The sequence below is a fragment of the Lissotriton helveticus genome, chromosome 11, assembly GCF_964261635.1.
Source record: "Lissotriton helveticus chromosome 11, aLisHel1.1, whole genome shotgun sequence".
NCBI classification, from domain to species: domain Eukaryota; kingdom Metazoa; phylum Chordata; class Amphibia; order Caudata; family Salamandridae; genus Lissotriton; species Lissotriton helveticus.
This window is the reverse complement of record NC_136072.1, coordinates 13,768,460-13,788,661: the sequence shown is the minus strand read 5'-3', so window position 1 is coordinate 13,788,661 and position 20,202 is coordinate 13,768,460. Positions and strand designations below refer to the sequence as shown.

The window sequence follows — 20,202 nt, the reverse complement described above, 5'->3', positions numbered from 1 at the left end:
AGTGCAGAAGCTAAATGTAACAAAAAGACCCGAAATGAATTGTTGTTCCCGAAGGTAACGGAGAAAGTGCATGACAAACAAGAGAGGCAACCACCGAGGTTGATAACAGGATTCAACCGGTATCATGCTAATCTCCGCAAAATCTTAACTAGGCACTGGCCGCTTATCCGTAATGACCCTACAATAGGTCATATGGTGGGCAAAACACCCTTAGTATCATTCAGAAAAGCCAAGTCAATGCGTAGCGAATTAGTCTGTAATGCCCCTGCTGTAAAATCCAAAAAACCCAGGGACTGGTTCCAAGCACAGAAAGGATTCAGAAAATGCAGCAAGTGCAAAGCCTGCAACCATGGTAAAAACACGACGAGTGTAGATGTACCTTTTAGAAGTTTCCCTTACAAAATTAGGGAAGCCTACACATGCAAAACTGAGTATGCAGTATACGTGCTCACCTGTGAATGTGGGAAAAGATATGTGGGATCAACTATCCACCCTGCTCACGTAAGAATTCTGCAGCACTTGCGTGCAATTACAAATGAAGATCCAGCTTACCCAGTAGCTAGACACATACACGAGAACCATGGTGGCAATGCAACAGGCCTTACGTATTTTGTCATTGACAGCATACCCAGGAATGTCAGAGGCGGAAATCGCAAATTGGCTTTACGCCGCCTGGAGTCTAGGTACAGTATTCTCCTAAACTCAAAAATCCCGTCAGGTTTGAACGCGGATGAGGCTTTAAGTGTCCATATTTAATTAGTAAATCGATTTGTTCTTCCTTCTTTCCCTTCCCCCAGTACCACTCATACCCATCTGATGCTCTAAGCATTATACACTCACGTTCTATACTGTACATGTTAACAGTGCCAATGAGGGTACACATTCTACGGTACCACACCCAACAGCCTCCCGCCGCTATAGTTTTACATGTCCCCTTGTCTGTATAAGCACGACTCCGGTCAAATCCCAGCTAATATCCTCCCCCCTCCCGATTAGGACAGGTATTCCGCACGGTCTCATAATTGGGGCCTAAGGAAATATCACGGTGATAAATCGCTATAGGCACTTGTCTGGTAATACTTTAATACAATGAGTGACTCGCTAGGACGGCCATAAACAATGAATAGTGAGAGTATACAGGCCGCATGTCCGAGCGTTCATACCAGCAGACACGATGACACAAATCAAACACTCACCTCGAGTATACGTGTCATGGAAAGGTTCAGCGGTAAGGTTGTGAAAAGACTAATCACCGGCTTCCTAAACCAGAGAAACCTTTGTGTCAGGAGCGCGAATGTGCGCATCCAATTACAGAGCGACACATGTCGTATTGTGGGCTAAGGTTAACATGGGTGGATGGGATAGGCCCATGCAGTGACTCATGGGATGAGTATGCAGAAACGTAAAAATATATATAAAAAACAGACTCAGACTAGGAGGTATAACGTGAAAAATGACATCTTTTAAGGGGCAATATCAATTGTGTTTATTTGGTTAAAATTGTTTATTTTGAAAAATTGTGGCAATGGGAAGGTGTACTTTAATTTATTGTAATATATAATTTATAAATTTACAAAGGGTTGTTTTTTCAAATGTTAAATACAACTAGTGAAGAAAGACTAACATGCAACAATGAAATGTGCAAGTCATTAACTAAGTTATGGTAATTCACAGGGTGGGTCCATGTCTAACATAGTAACAGCCAGTCAAATGGCAGATAAATGTATCACATGACTTAATTAACATGTATAAAGAGGCTAAGATTTAGCAATACAGATGTTAGTGAGCAAGGCGGGAGCAAGCCGCCGAAACGCGTCTGAGCAGCAACTGAACATGGAATAAACGTTTTGAACTAAGATTCACGGAGTCAGCGCCTTCTTTGAATGGAAAAGTTTGGTGTGGTAAAGAATATATATATATATATATATAAATCAGGAATTTTTTTGTATCTGTGGGATTGCAAAGTGTGTAGTGAGACTGCTTTTGTCTCCATGTTTAATTTCTACTAATGGTGATGCTGTGTGTTTGTTGTGTATGTGTGTGTGTGTGTGTGTGTGTGTGTGTGTGTGTGTGAGGGAGTGTCAGTGTGTTTGTGGGTATTAAATGGTTCTGTAAGTGTTCCTGGAGAGTGTGTTATGTACACCTATGTAAGTGTTTGTACATTCATCCTGTGTGTGTAGTGCTTGTTGTTTGTGGGTATGTGTCTTTCAATGTTGTGTGTATGGTGTATGCTCTGTAAAGTGCAAGTGTGTGCTTGGTGTATGTTGTATATCTGCATGTGTACCTGTATAGTTTGTGGTTCCCATTGTATATGTAGGGTGTGTGCTTGGTGTGTACACTATTGAATGTGTGAACAATTTGTTGTCTGTCCTGTATAGTCAATGCTGTGTGTGCGTTATATGTTTGTGAGCGTTTGCATGTGCAAGTGTGTGTGCATGGGAATAGTGGTGTATTTGTATTGTGGGATTGTAAGTGTGTTGAATGTTTGTGTGTCTATGCAGTGTGTGTTAATGTTTGTGTGGGTGTTCAAAACATTTATGTTCATGGTATGGTTTTGTGTGTGTGGTTTGTATATGCATGCATTCATACCTGGTATGTGTGTCCTTTATGGTGTATTCAGTGGTTGAAGTGTATGTATGTTTATATGTGTTTCAATGTGTGTGTTACATGATCATAGCTGTGTTTGTGTGTTCTAGGAATAAAATGAGTCTCTGTCTTCATCTGTGTGAGTGTGGTCTATGGTTGTTGATATCACTGCAGCCAATGTAATGCTATCCCTGCAATCCCGAGTCCTTTTTGTATTTTGGTGTTTTGATTTGCTCAAATAAGTAATTTTAGGCATACCAGAAAAATTTGGGACTGATTTACAAAGGCAAATGTATACTTTTGTATAGGTTCACAAATTTCTGCAATTCACAAAGGAATTTTACCAGTATCATCTTTACGACTACGGAATCTGGGCACTCGCGACAGAGGATCCGCACATAAAAAGATTGGCAGTCATAAAGATTGTACTCGTAAAATCAGCACTGATTAACCATGAAGCTGCAGGTAGATGTTATATCAATTAACCATGACATCCAGGGGATGCAAGTGGCCTTTATCAGCTAGTAAATGCATTAAATGCAGTTGTAATGGTGATAATCATATTTTCAATGTATTCTAATGCGGTGTCATGAAATATACAAATGTTTAAAAGCCTCTATTAAAATACTGTTATTCAACATAACCATGCCCTAGGTTAAAACTAAATTGAATAGAAATGCTGATACTCTAACTGGGCACATTGGATACGCTGCTCATGACAGGAGGTGACGGCTCATGCTGACACTTGGCTAACTGCTTAAACTCCACTCCACCTCATGTGATATAATATAATGATTCAGGAGGACATTTGCACAAAGACAGGGTTAGGAGTGATGTGGAATGTCTGTTTCCAATGTCTGAATTATCAAACATCCCAGTATAGAACACTCAGTGCACTTTAACTGTTTGACTCTAAAGGAGATGGCTCACAGCGGAGACAAATGAACTGTCATGAGGCTCATGTCCAATATTTCACTACTTCTGGGTTTCTTTGATACAAGACCAACTCAGGTTTTATTCAGCCTCAATAGATTTGATGACTTTCTGAGGCTACTCCCAGATGTGGGTCTCCTCTGCATTCCCTCATCTGAAGTTCTCTTCCTTGGTACAACTCCATAGGAACTCCTCAACATTCCACTACATCAGGGTCCTTGATATTATCCTGCCTGATGGTCTTCTCTATACCCAATCACCTGAGGTTCTCAATATGCTGTTGCCTATGGTTCCCCTCCACTCCTCACCTGAGGGTCTTACGAGCTCTTCTGTATGCAACCACCTGTGGTTTTAATCAATATACCATCACCAAAGGATCTACCTAGAATTGTATTTAGTACTCCATTCTCACATGATAACTTCTTCAGTAACTCACTACATGAAGTGCTCTCATTATTCCATTTAAACCCTCAACACCACTTGAGGTTCTCTTCAGGAGGCCACCATCTGATGGCCTCCTCAATCTACCAGTTGAGCCCCCAGTCACGGTTTGAGGGTCTTCTCGATATCCAACAATAGATGTCCCACGGTTAGCATTTGTCTGAGTTTCGAGTTGCCTAAGAGGATTGTGGAAAAGTAAATTTTGCCATGTTCTGTGTCCCTACGTGTCATCCATCATATGTTATGTGTGCATGATCAATATGCATATGTACTCCTCATATCTGATTAATGACGCAATTATAGTTGTGTCCACCTCTGATCTGCCATTTCCAGGCCTCGTGAATACTACGAATATCAGGCCTATGTAAAGCTACGTTGCCACGTTTCTCAGTGTGCACGTTATTCCATTATAAAGTCCCCGTTTCCAGGCCTCAACAGGGCCCGGACACTAGATTCAGCTCCTGTCTCCTGAAGTCCTCGCTGAGGAGCGATACAGCCCCCACCTGTATCCTCGACCCTTCACTTACTTCCTGCCTCGCAGTGCCCGGTGCAGCTTGGCTCTGCCTCTGAGTCTGCCAAAAGTATGTTATAGTTCCAGTTATCAGTTCAGTCCTCCTTCTCTGCATTCCTAAGCTACTGAACTGCATCAATAGTTTCCGTCATTGTCTAGCCTTCAGGGCTCCATGTTAGAGAATACTGTATTTAATGGTCATTTAATATTCTTCATCACGCACTACATGTAGAATAAATGCATGCTCTAGACTTAGAGTCAGTTAGCCTCTCCCCTCCTGACTCTTAGTTTATATCAACATGTTCCCTAAACATTAGATACCAGATAGGGTTTAGGTACATGTCGCTCCGACCCTCCAGACTTCAGTCTCTGCTCCTAGCACAGAGTTCATAGCCCCCAGCTTCTCCTAGTAACACGTCATTGCCAGTTTGCGCGCACCATCAGGTTAGAGGTCCCGGCTCCTTAGGTAGCCCCCTCCTATGTTTCCGCCCCATTCATGACATATTCTGTTACGTCTGCACCACATGTCTATGTATACGCCCAGTTACACCTACTTTTACTCTTATCTTTCGCGACTGCTACGCGTCACGCCTTCTGCTCCACCCACTGCTACGCCTACTGCAATGTAATGCTATGTGTTCGCGCTATGTATATATGCTCGTGTATTGTTATCAAAAGTTAGCGCGCTCATCCCAGACCCAGCCCCGGCAGCTGCCGGGCCCTGCCATTCTATTCCCGTGCAGGTTGTCCTGTTCCTGTCCTTATGCTGTATTAAACCTGCAAAAACTCCTACTACCTCGAATCTTGACTCTTATTTATTGAGCTATCTGTTATGATATATGCCTAGTCAAAAATAGGGTATTATTTATTTATTTACCACATAATGGCGCCCGAACAGGGACTTGCCCTTTCCCCACGCGTCGGTGAAGCCACGCCGACCCCCTGACCCTCTGCAGCCGTGACGGAACCATACCGGCCACGTGCAGATATTTCTGCTTCAAGTATCCCTCAGGCCCACGGAGGAGACGGAGGAGGCGGTCCAGCATCCAAACGAGACGGTGGAGGAACGCGGCGAGTCCCGACCAGAGCCCAAGCCAAGAGTCCAAGGTCCGAGGTATCCGGAGGCCCACCCGTAACTGAAGTCCGAAGTTCGTCGTCCGCCCAGTCCAGTCCGAGGCCTTCCGTTCTTGCTGCCCGGTGAGTACCATTGCTGGGGTAGTATCTAGACAGGGTCAATCTAAATTGACTCTGGTCCGTGGGTAGGTGGTACCCAGGCCCACAAACGAAGTGTTCACCTAGGTGGATACGGGTCTTGATGCGTCCCTTTATGGGACCGGTATGTTCCGTACTGTTTCAGCAGTGCATCCAGTAACTCTAGTCTGTTCCGTTCTCGAGAAATTCTTGTGTTTCTGTTCTTAGTATTCCAGGTAATATTTCTGTCCGAACTGTAATGTTATGATGTTGTTCAATGTATTTCCAATGTCGTGGTATGCCTGAATTGTTCTCCCAATTGTTATTGTTCCTCGTCTATTGTATTGTGTTCCGATTCAAGTTTACAATGTCTCTCTTTTCGAGATTACGTCAGTTAAAAACTAGAAAGGGTCTGTTAGAAGAAGCAGTTCCTGTCCCGCCTAGGGACAGTCCAGGTCACTTTATGTATCAGAAACATGGCATAAGCGCCATATTATATCTAGATTTATGGGTAGATTATACCAAACAGTTAGAAGAAAAGTATAGATGGCCCGTATCGGGTACATGGGATGCCGAATGTATCATGCGAGTAGAAGAAGCATTATGGAAAAAGAAAGCCAGACAGTCACAGAAAGATGCCATCGAGTTATGGCGCAAGGAAGCTCATAAAAGAACCGAAAAAGAAATCAGAAAGTCAGAGTTAAGTAGAGAATCCCAAGAACGAGCTCAAGAAAGAGAATTAATCGAGATAGGTGAACAAGTCAAAGCCGAACAGTCAGACAGACAGAGGCATGCCCTTATTAAGGGTATGTATCCTCTTCTTGCTGAGGGCTTGCCAAAAGCGACCCCAGAGGCATCCAGTAATTTCCCGCCACCACTAGTTCCGACCAAGCTACGTCACAAACAGACCGCAGCTGATATTTTTATTTCGTCCTATCTGGACGACACAGTCCCCGAATATGCAAATCCTGTTCACGCTCCGCCAGTCCCTGTAAATCAGGTAATTCCTGCTCCTCCAGACACCGGGGTGCCCTTAACAGCCCCCCCGGGTCAGCCCGCAATACAAGTCCAGCCCACGTTACAATTACCGACCCTGCCAGGACGAAAAGCATCAGTTGATGATTCCAGTTTAGGGGCCGCAGGGGGAGGTCTTCCTCAAACCCCGCCGCCATACAAGCGTTTATCAGCACTCGAATTACATGCTCAAGCATCACAGCGTACTCCTAAAAGTAATAAGTCTGTTGCAGAAATCAGGCAAACCCTTGGCGAATGTGTCTATGACCCAGTTCCAGGCGAATTTAATATGGTTTTATATTCCGTACGCGTAAGGAGGGTGACCGAGTATCTAGTCACCTTGCCGAATATGAAAGAAGATCTAGACAGAATATATCGTTTCATCCGTACAGGGGATGATCCAGAAAGTATTAGTGATGCCATGTCTCAAAGGAAAGCCGAGATTCAGCGTATGATATTAAAATTCTTAATTAACTGTCTAATAAGAGAACAAGATTACCCGTCTAAAGATCCAGCCGAAATGAAAATTCTGACAAAGTGGAGTGATAATATAGCCGAAGGAAAGCACAATACTATTAGTGCCATGGAAAGTATGTACAAGAAAATTCGTAGAGAGATAATAAAGATACACGAACAGCGTAAAGCAGCACAAGTAAGTGAGAAAGAAAGTACCTCTGATCCTGAAGAGGAAGACGACGAGAATACCGCCAGAATAGCGTATGTAGGGAAACCTAGATTTCCAGATCGCCATTTACGTCTAGAACACAAGTCTATTTTCCATCATCCAGCACCAGAACAAGGTTCCCTAGAACAAGTATTCCAAGCTACCGATCACATTCTAAAATCACGAATTGGTTATAGTGAGTTAAGTACTATGCATGAACAAGAAATAGCCCGATCAGCAGTCAGATGGATTACTGATTCTACCACTTTTCCAGACGAAATAGTGGCACAAATGTTTCTGAAAATGCCCCCAACCGAACAGCGACTGGTGGGTATGTATATGATCCAGCATCTCATTACTCTGTATGAGGGTCAACATTCTGATCCAGGCCCGTTACATGATATCCTGAACGAGTTACTCCAGTATAAATGGAGAGGTCTAGGTACCGATTTAATTAGTGTCATTCTAGAACAGCGTCACAAATATAGAACGTTTTTGAACCCGCATTTTGTTCATGTCTCACCCCCAGAAAGTAAATCATTCTACATGGACAGACAGAATCCGCTACGAGAAGTCCACCCAGTCAGAGGAACGGGTGGCGAAATGCAACGAGTGTTTGTATACACTCCAATCACAAAGATGGAACTCCTTGAAATGAAGAAATTAATTCCCTGTCATGACAAAGATCCAGCAGGGTTCCATAGAGAATTAAAAGACATGCTCCGTATGGGAGAATACACTTACCCAGATATCATTAAAATGTTAAAGGTCCTGTTGCCTGCAGGGGTGTATGAAAAGCGAAAGGAAAAAGAATGGGAGGTGGGAGAGAAAAAGATCGATTGGACAGTTCTAGAAGCTGAAGACAAGGCACGAGTACCAGGTACCGGTCTTGGAGATAAATGTAAAGAATTACCAGAATTATTGATTCAAGTTTTACCCAGATTATTGACAACTAGAAAAGAAGACTGGGATGCAATCTCAGCCTGTAAACAGAAGCAAGATGAAGATATTAGTGATTTTTATTCTAGATTTGAAAAATGTTTCAGTATCAACAGTGGTCTCAAGACAAGTAGTGAGTCATACCCTCACCTTTTTGTTACTAAATTAGTCGAGAATTCAAGCCCACCAATTAAAAATCGAGTTTTGAAAGTCGAAAGCACCTGGCAAGCTAATACTCCGTCCCAGATGCTCCAGATGCTCCAGTATCACCAGAATAGAATCAGGGAAGAGCAAGAACACGAAAGAAAACGTATGAAAGATACGAAAATGAAAGTACTAGTTGCACAATCTGTTCCTCAAGACAGTCAGAAGAGGGGTCCGAATCAAGCCAGTCATCCTGCAGCTCCCGTTAAAGGGAACTGCAATTATTGTAAACAGCCAGGTCATTTTATATATGAGTGTGCAGTTCTGAAACACAACATAGCTACTGGTAAGACTAAAGAAAGACCACGCCCGCCTAGACAAGAACAAGTTTCACAGACTCCTCAGTCACAGAATGCACCACAGACAGTTACAGTACCGCAGCCTATTGCTGCAACGCAGCATGTCACATCACAGATGTACCAGTATGCGCAGTCTGAGTATCCAGAGTACCAGCCATATTCATGAAACAGCCTAGAGAGGGAGGTAGGCTTGCCTCTCATCGAGATACCTGTAGATCAAGAAGGTCCCTATGTTCACAGTCAAGTATTAGGGAAAGACAGAAAGTTTTTGATTGATACAGGGGCAAGTAGGACCACAATTAGTCATGCCGAGGTTCCAGGGGCTCCGCTCTCAGGCTCAAGAAATGTTTCCCTTGGATTTTCAGGAAAGCCTATCGTTAATGAGATTTCACAGCCAGTTACTCTAGAAGTAGGTCCATTGTCCCGCACTACTGATCTGTTACTTACTAAGTCATGTCCAGAAAATCTATTAGGCATTAAAACACTGAAAGAGTTAGGTGCAGTCATATGCTGTTCCCCAGAGGGAATACGTCTGTTCCTACGTGACTTTAAGGGTCACTATGTATTACGAGATTTTGATTCAAGACTGTCTAAAGTTCCGCAGCATCTATGGGCACAAGGTCCAACTGATGTAGGTTACATGCAAATCACACCCTATCGTGTGACTCTCAAGCCGGGTGTAGTGTTACCCCGAATCAGACAGTATAGATTGCCACCCGAGGCTGTAGCAGCCTTATCCAAAATTATTGACGAGCTCATCGCTCAAGGAGTAGTTGTAGAAACTGACTCCAACGTATGCAATTCTCCGATCATTCCAGTCATGAAACGTACTGATCCAAATGCACCCCCAGTATATCGATTAGTGATTGATTTACGAGAACTTAATAAATGTATTATTCCGCAGTACCCAGTTGTCCCAGACATCTCTTCCCTATTGACAGCCATTGATTCCGAAGCCACGTTCTTCACAGTCATAGACCTCAAGAACGCATTTTTTAGTGTTCCTATTCATCCAGACAGCCAGTTTCTTTTCGGATTTTGTTTAAATGGAAGGAGCTATATGTTCACACGCGCTCCTCAAGGTTTCACAGAAAGCCCTAGTATTTACAGTCAAGCACTTAAGAGACAACTAGACAATATTCACATGCCAATTGACACTGCCCTGCTCCAGTATGTCGATGATCTACTGATCACAGCCCGTTCTGAACGTGATTGCGAGCGAGCGTCACTGACGGTTCTGTATTTCCTAGCCGAGATGGGGCACAAGGTGTCCCCTTCGAAGCTTCAATTCTGTGTCCAGCAAGTGGTATACTTAGGACACTTGCTGTCCAAGAGGGGTAGGCAGTTGACACCAGACCGTATCCAGTTAATAGCGAGTCTTCCCCAGCCCAGAACCCAGAAGGAGGTACGTGCCTTTATCGGCCTTACTTCTTATTGTAGACAATGGATTCCTCAGTATGCATTTCTAGCCAAGCCACTGATACAGTTAACGACACAGGAGGCAGCCGTATCGACTGTTCTCCCTTGGACATCTGAACATACACTTAGTTTCAACGAGTTAAAGAAAGCCCTATGCCAAGCTCCAGTTCTAGCTACACCGAACTACAGTAAGCCTTTTACACTTTTCGTTACTGAACGCGAAGGTACAGCATTATCTGTTCTTACACAAGATCAAGCAGGACAATACAAGCCCTGTGCTTATTTTTCTAGCACATTAGATCCAGTCGCCCAGGCGTTGCCTGCGTGCCTCAAGTCAGTTGCCGCCACAGCATTAGCTATCAGACAAAGTGATTCTATAGTCTTAGGACATACCTTGACAGTACAAGTCCCACATTCAGTAGAAGTTCTTTTAAACCGAACACAAACACAGCACTTGACAATTGCACGTTTAACAGGTTATGAATTGACACTGTTCCAGCCACACATAGATATTAGACGCTGCAACGTCCTGAATCCTGCTACACTGTTACCATCAGTTAGTTCAAATTCTGCCACACACGACTGTGTGGAAGTAGTCAACATTACGACAAAGCCAAGACAAGACCTGACAGACATTCCGTTACCAGATCCTGACCTGACACTTTATGTGGATGGTTCATGTATGAGAACTAGTACAGGAGAACTAGTCGCCGCGTATGCAGTGACTACTGACACCGAAGTTATTGAAACACACCGTATTGATACCCTGTCCGCTCAAGCAGCAGAGCTAGTTGCTCTGACACAAGCCTGCATACATGCCAAGAACCTGAAAGTTAATGTTTACACAGATTCACGTTACGCATTTGGAGTTGTACACGACTTTGGAGTGCTCTGGCAGGAGAGAGGTTTCATGACTTCTCATGGAACCAAGATTCAGCATTGTCTCCTCATTCAAGCTCTGTTAGATGCCATACACTTACCGACATCCATTGCTATCATGAAATGCAAAGCACATACGAAAGTCACTGACATTATTTCTCAAGGTAATGATCTAGCAGATCGCACAGCCAAGCTTACAGCACAGACTCCAGACAGTCCAGTTAACCTGACACATACTCTAGATCCGGCTACATGTATGACAGTTAAGGACCCTACACAAGATGTCATAGATATCCAGTTACATGCTACTCCCGATGAAATCAAGAAATGGTCCGAACAAGGAGGGGTCCAGACAGATCAAGGATGGTTAACGAAGGGTAGAGCCACATGGTTTCTCCCCGACTCTATGGTTCAAGTCATCATTAATACCGCACATAGTCCAGCACATTTAGGAGAAAAAGCTATGTTAGACAGTATCCAGAACATTTGGTTCAACAAGCATTTACGAGCTGCAGCCAAGCAAAAAGTCCGTATCTGTATGATATGTTGTCAGTTTAATCCAGGTAAAAGTGTCCCGGTGGAACAAGGTGGTTTCCAGCCCCCTGACCACCCTTTTGAAGTCCTCCAGATGGATTATATTCAGATGGAGCGATGTCGAGGTTTCAAGTATGTCCTTGTAGTAGTATGCGCTTTGTCCAGATGGACAGAAGCATATCCAGTCCCAGATTACACAGCCGCGACCACTGCCAAGCAGTTGGTTCGTGAATTCTTCCCTCGATATGGACTCCCTAGAGTCGTATATTCTGATAACGGTCAGCCATTCTCCTCAGAACTCATGAAGCACGTTTCCCTGTTGTTGGGGTACCAGTGGAAGTTTCATTGTGTACGCCATCCTGAAGCAGCCGGTCTAGTCGAGAGACATAATCAGACTCTGAAAATCCGTATTGCCAAAGTATGCAAAGATAAGGGTGTGGACTGGCTAGTAGCTCTGCCAGTCGCTTTGTTTTACATGCGCATGGTCGCACATTCCAGATCAGGTCTGTCCCCGTATGAGGTCGTATTCGGCCGCCCCCCTAACATGTGGGGTACTCCTAGACCCCGAAGTATTACTGATGTTTCATGTAATATGTTGACAGATTACCTAGCTTCCTTGATGTCTGCCCTCAACTCATGTCGTTCACAGGTTGCTGCCGCATTTCCAGACAATACCGAGGTGGCACCGCATGAAATCGTTCCAGGTTCCATGGTGATGGTCCGGAACTTTGACAGATCAAGTCCGCTGGAGCCTCGATGGAAGGAGCCCCGTCAGGTCCTCCTCACCACCCGTACAGCCGTGAAATTGGAAGGCCGAAAAGGATGGATACACCTTTCTCACGTTAAACTTTTTAAAGGACTGAAACCTGTCTTTAAAAACATTTCCCAGGATATCAAGACTTGTCAAAACATTGTTCCTAAGGACTGTCCCGCAAAAGACATTGACACAACCCCTCCCTTGGTAGAGAAAACTCCACAGCAGGAGTATAAGCAAAAACTACGGTCTAGTAAAATAAGTCAGTCAGTTTGATTGTATAAGTCCTCCCCTAGGTGAAACGGTTAGACTGTTTCTGACATGTATAAAATAGACCCCCATAGTGAGAGAGTTAGCAAGAACTCAATTCAATGTATCGTTTTTCTAAGTTTCATACTATTCATCAGCATTTTGATTTCCTGCACCAGTTATGCCTTTTTCCTATATTTTCCAGTTCTTCATGTAAATAAGTCCTCTAATGTTACGGCAGAGCACACGTTTAGTGATCTGCCTCCTCATGAACTCTCTTACCGCCTCGCTATGCGTAATAATTCTTTCATCCGCATGTTACATTACTCACACCAGACCAGCAATGCCACTAATTGTTGGGTGTGTGGTCGACTCCCCCCTTTCCAGACACCGAAGGGAGTTCTGCCACTTTTTCCTTATCCATTCTCACATAATGGTTCATGTGGAGCATGGTCCACGTTAACGTCATCCTCAACAGATATGTCTTTTCTTAACAGTGCATGTTTCCCAGACAAGCAAGGTCTCCCCCACAGAACAGGTTTAGATCTAGAAAATGAAGTGTATAATTTAGGTAATTATTCGTCGAATTTTATGGTCCTGAATGTTCAGTCTGATACTACTCCAGACTTACCTGCTATTTCAGTACTACCAGTCAAAGGCGAATTATGTGTCCGAAATAAGGGTTCTGTACATGTAGGACATAGTGATTGTACTACTGTTGTCAAGTATAGTGACAGTGGGAAATCTATTTTCAAAGCTTCACGTCATTCATATTTTGTTTGTGGTCAGACCGCATATGTTCGTCTGCCCCTCGATTGGGAGGGAACCTGTTATATTGCTTTCCTACTGCCACCTGTTTTTCTAGCCCCACCTGACTACCATAGAAATACACATCTAGTACATACTAGACACAAGAGAAACCTCCCGATTGTCGATTATACTGAAACTGCTGCAGAACAATTCATTGATATTGATAAAGGTGTTTTCCCTTATTTAGGTACAGTTGTAAACAGTAAGCTAATCCGTAGGTTAACAAGAACCCTTGAAGCTGTAGTAGATGAGACTGCCTCTGCTCTAGGTAACTTAACCGAAGAGCAATCCTTTATGAGAATTGTCGTTTTACAGAATCGTCTCGTCCTTGACGTCATACTGGCAGATAGGGGCGGGGCCTGTAGAGTCATCGGATCTAGTTGCTGCATTTTCATTCCAAATAACGCGCCGTCTGTTTATTCAGCTATAACCAGACTCCATAAAATTGCCCATCTGTTACACCAAGATCCAGGCACCTGGACATGGTCCGGTTGGTTCTGGAATATAATTTCCGCCTGGGGATGGAAAGTCCTGTCCTTTCTAGGCATTGCAGTAGCGATCATATTTAGCTGCTGTCTCTGTATACAATGTGGCCCTGCGATTTGCGGCATTTGTGCTACCTCTTGTATTCCTAGTCCCAAGCCCCGTTCTAAATCCCGTTCCAAGACAATTCGAGACGAGCAAATGATACTGTATGAAATGATAGATGGTATCATGAATATTGATGTTTCCTGATGGAAACGTAGTGACAAGGAGGGAATGTGGAAAAGTAAATTTTGCCATGTTCTGTGTCCCTACGTGTCATCCATCATATGTTATGTGTGCATGATCAATATGCATATGTACTCCTCATGTCTGATTAATGACGCAATTATAGTTGTGTCCACCTCTGATCTGCCATTTCCAGGCCTCGTGAATACTACGAATATCAGGCCTATGTAAAGCTACGTTGCCACGTTTCTCAGTGTGCACGTTATTCCATTATAAAGTCCCCGTTTCCAGGCCTCAACAGGGCCCGGACACTAGATTCAGCTCCTGTCTCCTGAAGTCCTCGCTGAGGAGCGATACAGCCCCCACCTGTATCCTCGACCCTTCACTTACTTCCTGCCTCGCAGTGCCCGGTGCAGCTTGGCTCTGCCTCTGAGTCTGCCAAAAGTATGTTATAGTTCCAGTTATCAGTTCAGTCCTCCTTCTCTGCATTCCTAAGCTACTGAACTGCATCAATAGTTTCCGTCATTGTCTAGCCTTCAGGGCTCCATGTTAGAGAATACTGTATTTAATGGTCATTTAATATTCTTCATCACGCACTACATGTAGAATAAATGCATGCTCTAGACTTAGAGTCAGTTAGCCTCTCCCCTCCTGACTCTTAGTTTATATCAACATGTTCCCTAAACATTAGATACCAGATAGGGTTTAGGTACATGTCGCTCCGACCCTCCAGACTTCAGTCTCTGCTCCTAGCACAGAGTTCATAGCCCCCAGCTTCTCCTAGTAACACGTCATTGCCAGTTTGCGCGCACCATCAGGTTAGAGGTCCCGGCTCCTTAGGTAGCCCCCTCCTATGTTTCCGCCCCATTCATGACATATTCTGTTACGTCTGCACCACATGTCTATGTATACGCCCAGTTACACCTACTTTTACTCTTATCTTTCGCGACTGCTACGCGTCACGCCTTCTGCTCCACCCACTGCTACGCCTACTGCAATGTAATGCTATGTGTTCGCGCTATGTATATATGCTCGTGTATTGTTATCAAAAGTTAGCGCGCTCATCCCAGACCCAGCCCCGGCAGCTGCCGGGCCCTGCCATTCTATTCCCGTGCAGGTTGTCCTGTTCCTGTCCTTATGCTGTATTAAACCTGCAAAAACTCCTACTACCTCGAATCTTGACTCTTATTTATTGAGCTATCTGTTATGATATATGCCTAGTCAAAAATAGGGTATTATTTATTTATTTACCACAGGATACTCAGAACTACACTCGAGCTCTACCACACCGCCAGAATCCCTCAGTATCCCACCATCCTGAAAGTGTCCTTAGTATTTGACTTGAGCGCTCTAAGGGTGGTACACGAGGAGGACTTCATAAACACAAGGACTGGTGCAGACAAGCCTTAATAACACTCCATGAACTGCCAGGGTTAAATGGTCAATTAACACATTGTAGATAGGAAAATGCAAGTATTTAATTTGTTTGAGGCTTGAATATATTTATTGTTTCATACCATAATTACATGGTGACTTTAGAATGAGTTGTTGCTGTTTTTCATGTGTTGATGTCCATTTAAACCTAGACTGGCACCCTAACGGAAGAAGGCCTGGACCTCTGGGGGCTGATTCCATCCAAGGGGCAAAGGTATGACTGGGAAATAATTATATTGACACCTGTATTCAAAGGGTACATGTTTGTCCACGCAGATAATGACAATGAGAACTGAATATGTGTTATCAATGTACTAAGTTAAAGACAGTATTGGCACGTCCCATCATGCTTTCAGGTACAATACAAAGTTCAGGCTGATAAAGAAAAGTTGTCCAGAATGCCACATCCATCGTTAACAATCTGCTACTGAACAATCTTGACTAGTATAATATCTTGTTGTTGGCCCCCTGTGTACCTCTACCCCCTTTAACAGTCATAGATTTACAACAGCTTCCTAAATCAGACTCTCTGTACATATACCTGCTCCCCCTACCACCATCCATGCATCTGGTAGTCTGCTATGATATTAACTGGCAGTGTCACAGCTGTGTTGTTTGTACACTGCATGCAGGGTCAGAAGCAAGTGTGCTGCCATTGTCCTTTCAAGTCTCTACAAACACATAATGATCTCAAATATGTAGACACATAATGAGAATTTTAAGTTTTTTTAAATGTTGAATCCTAATATGTTCCTAAACCAAATCTAGTGAAAAAGCTGCAAATGATAAGTTTAGTTAAGGACAGGTAAGACAATGTGGCCAAACAAATTTAGGAGGGATGCCCCAGGGTCCCATTAGTGTTCCAAAACCTACAAAGATGATTTTATGTATTACAATGAGTCAAGAGTCTGGCACGATTGATAGCCAAAGGCATTTCATTTCTTTTAGTTCCGACTATTGGGCTTTTTCCAGTGATTTTGGGGAATGGTAGCAGGCACTGAAGCCTCAGCAAAGCATTCACTAGTTCACATATTTTCACCCTGTACAAAGCCGGTTAACAGGGAATATTTAACCAGTGACAAGTTCTCATCTTTGTGTAGGACCTTATCAACCTCCAGTACACAAATTTCAAGAAATCTTGTTTTCCAGCAGAGAATCCTGGCTGCCCAGTGCAGTCCACTGCCCATTTGTGCCTGGGGTCAGTCCAGAAAGAATGTATTTACAGTACTTAAAACATGTTCTTGAAGCATGTTCCAAGGGGTTTAGCAGCCATCCATGTTTCTTAACATCAGGAATGTTTTTACCTTCTCACTTTATCCTTTAAAATGGTCTCTGTTTCTTTCATTTCTCAGAGTATAAGCTCAGCATGCGTTTCATTTTCTATATCATAAATCAAACCTAGATGCCCACAGAATGTTCCCCCTTCCCATCTACCCAACAATATGATGTATTTTCTATTGCAGTGGAGTGCCTCATGGAAGAAAAAAATCCTCACGAGGCCTTTTCAAACAAAATCCAAAATGTGTGACTTATTACAAGTCACTTTTTGACTCTCCAGCAGTGCAAAGAGCAGACCCATATCTATGAGACCACACAAAGCCACCCTGTGTGGCTTTTCATTGCTTCTTAGATATGGTGTAAGGCAGCACAGTGCAATTCGCTGCGTTGCCTCACACTGCATCAGGGAGGTGTGCCATGGGCATTCGATGGGTGTTCCAAAGCAACGCCCATGAATTTTGACACATTTCCAGATTTACAACATAGTGGACATTTGTGAATGTGTAAAAAATGTGTGCATCCCCAGGGGTGGCGTAACAAAGAGACATACCTTTATTTCTCCTTGTTTTTTCCTCTCTCATTCTGCAGCACACATAGACAGAGGAACACACCTCCATTGATTGTTTTTGTGCAGGAAGGTGTCCCTTCCTGCACAAAAAACAATCAGTCCTACAACACGGATGCCCTTGTACAGTGGCGCAAGGGTGCTTGCATTGGAGCACGGTAGCCATCTGTGCCCCAGCGCAGTAAAAGAGGACAGGAATGCGCTGTATATCATAGATACATTGCATTCCTGCCTTTTTCTTTTGATGTAGAGCAGCACAGCATGAAGCCTTGCGATGCTGCCCTTTGCCAAAATGTTGTGAATGAGGCCCTGTCCAGGACAGAAACACTGCATCTTCAAGTACAACCATCACTAACAGAGAAGCAAGCCAGAGAAGCAAGCCAGAGTTTGAGTTTAAGTTTAAATTATTTTTAAAGCAAGCCAGAGAATCTGCAAAGACAATACAGGATGCATGACTAAATAAGGCACAATGGTAGATGTTCCTATGATTTACAATTTCAATTATTTTTGCCAACTATTAATTACAATTTAATTATACAAGAGTTTTAAACTCCAGGTTCATCTTAATGTAGTTCTGTTTCTTTCCTGCAAATTTCTTTTCACATCATTGGTTTACCAGATCACTAATTTCCAAAAGAACCGATTGTCCTTGCTTCATAGTGACAGGTTGGTCATTAGTTTCCTGCTTTCAGATATATTTAGTAAATAGAGTAATTTCAGTTTTTGACACACTTGCATACCTATGAAGGAGAAGCAACTTTGCAATTAATGGAAATGCAACAAGGGGGTAAGAGAGTTACACAAATAAAAAAAATGTATTACATTAATTTGAGTGCAGTCATTAATTCATTCTACACTGATTCCAAAAAGAACATGCTCTGGAAAGTATCTCATCTTGGAGGAAAGTAATTTCAGAATCATCCAATAAAATTACTTGTACTTGTCATACCATGACAATGAGAGACCCTGATGCATATTCAAAGCAGATTCAAAATACAATTTAAAAATGAGTTGTTAGTAGCGAGATATTGTTGATTTACTAATAGTCATCATTGCCAGTGAATGGTTTTACTTTTGCTATCTTGTAAAAGAACATGGTCACTGTAACTATAGTAATATTCACTGAGACTGAAAGAGATGCATCTTAAATTACATTTATGAAATTTAAGAAAAATATTAGTATTAAGTTAATTAAAATGTCACATATTCCATCATATTAGATATTCTTTTAGCATGTGTTGTAAAAGGAAAGCATAAATATAATTCTCAGATACATTTTTGAATATATTGATATTGGTATGAAGAGAGTAACTGATTTAGTTTAGAGGCTATTTTGTGATTCTATTTTAAATGGTTTAATTTCTTAATACTATGTAGAATATAGTACATTTGGAGGTGAAACATCTCATCCAACAAAGATTTACTAATTGTTCGATCAAGGTGACTATGACTAAAACGTCAGGGGTTCTCGGAGAGCCTTGAGATTGGTATATCTTTGTTTTTCAATAGAAGCATTAAATAACTCTGAAAAATCATTGATTTCATCAATTATTTGAATACAAGACTTTAAAAAAAAAAAAATTATCAAAGATTGCTTTTGCATTCAGTTTCACTTCTAGCAGGCACCTTTTAAATCACTAGACAGATGTTATAATTAGCAAGATTTTCAAGTGCATGTTTGCTCTTTGTTTCATGCTTTTTTGCAATGGATGCAAAGTTGTTAAACACATGCCTCTGGCTTCTTTTTTGTCTCAGTTTTCAGACTGTTCACAGGTTCACTCATAGTGATGCATTACCTTGGAGCCCACTATTAGCTGCCCTGGCCAGCTGTCACTCACTCATCTTTCTGGATGGTAAACTGCAGGGAGATCCACTGGACCTCAAGATGTTTGAAGGAACTGCCTGGGTAAAGCAGAATAATTAAATAATGGCTAGAAATATTGGGTAACAGTGTGATCACACATCTAACTATGACAAATAGTTGGACAGTGTGTCTGTGCTTTTTATGTACCTCATGAATGCAAGAGATTTAGCTAGGATACATCCTATTGCTTACATGCAGCAGGTATTTGGTGCAAATAAAAAAAGAAATGTACCTCACATTGCAAAAGTGGCATATAATTTCAGGAATTCTGATAAAAAATGCCATTATTCAGATGGAACCTAATTCTCTTTAGGATACCTCACTAATTGAGTAGGTGCAGGAAAAGAAGTGGACAGAGTTAGAAAAGTGGTGTGGTGGCCTAGCACAACAAAATGTTTCCATGAATCTTCCTCTTCTGCAATGGTCAAGAGATCAAAATATATTGCTTTCAAAATGCTTTGGTGAGCCTAAACCTAAAACTAGACAATTGAAAGCAAACAGACAATACACCAAGCATAAAGGAGGGAAGAACAATTCCTCCAGAAAAATTACAGTTCTTGTTTTTGATAGATTTGTCAAAAGCTGTTGGCAGTTTTGTGATTTGTCATTAATACATTGTGCAGTGTCAAATCTTGGCATCAATTTGGATAGTAAATTGTTTTTTTTTGCTTTTTTTGAAAATTGTACAAATTAAAAAAAAAAAAAAAATTGTACAAATTGAAGTGCCAATGACAGCTGGTAATATATATAAATTAGGCTTGGTTAGAGTTCACTGCACTCCGTGAAGTGCCAGAAAAACTCCGCCGTGCTGCTCACACTGATTTTTAGTGCTGGGACTTTGTCCCACATGGTAAAATGAGCCCGATCGGCACTACATGTCTCACCAGAGGGCACTGCTGCTTTCTGATGCGCCAATAGACATT

At 42.5% G+C, this 20,202-nt stretch overlaps 1 protein-coding gene across 1 annotated transcript in view; it reads left to right on the top strand.

Annotated features, from left to right (window-relative positions):
• The window catches only part of LOC144792100 (putative cation-transporting ATPase 13A4), a 307,439-nt gene that overhangs the window by 105,960 nt on the left and 181,277 nt on the right, over nt 1-20,202 (top strand). The window contains exons 13-14 of the mRNA XM_078666970.1: nt 15,725-15,786; nt 19,171-19,321. Coding sequence (XP_078523096.1) covers nt 15,725-15,786; nt 19,171-19,321 — 213 coding nt within the window. The remainder of the gene's footprint in view (nt 1-15,724; nt 15,787-19,170; nt 19,322-20,202) is intronic.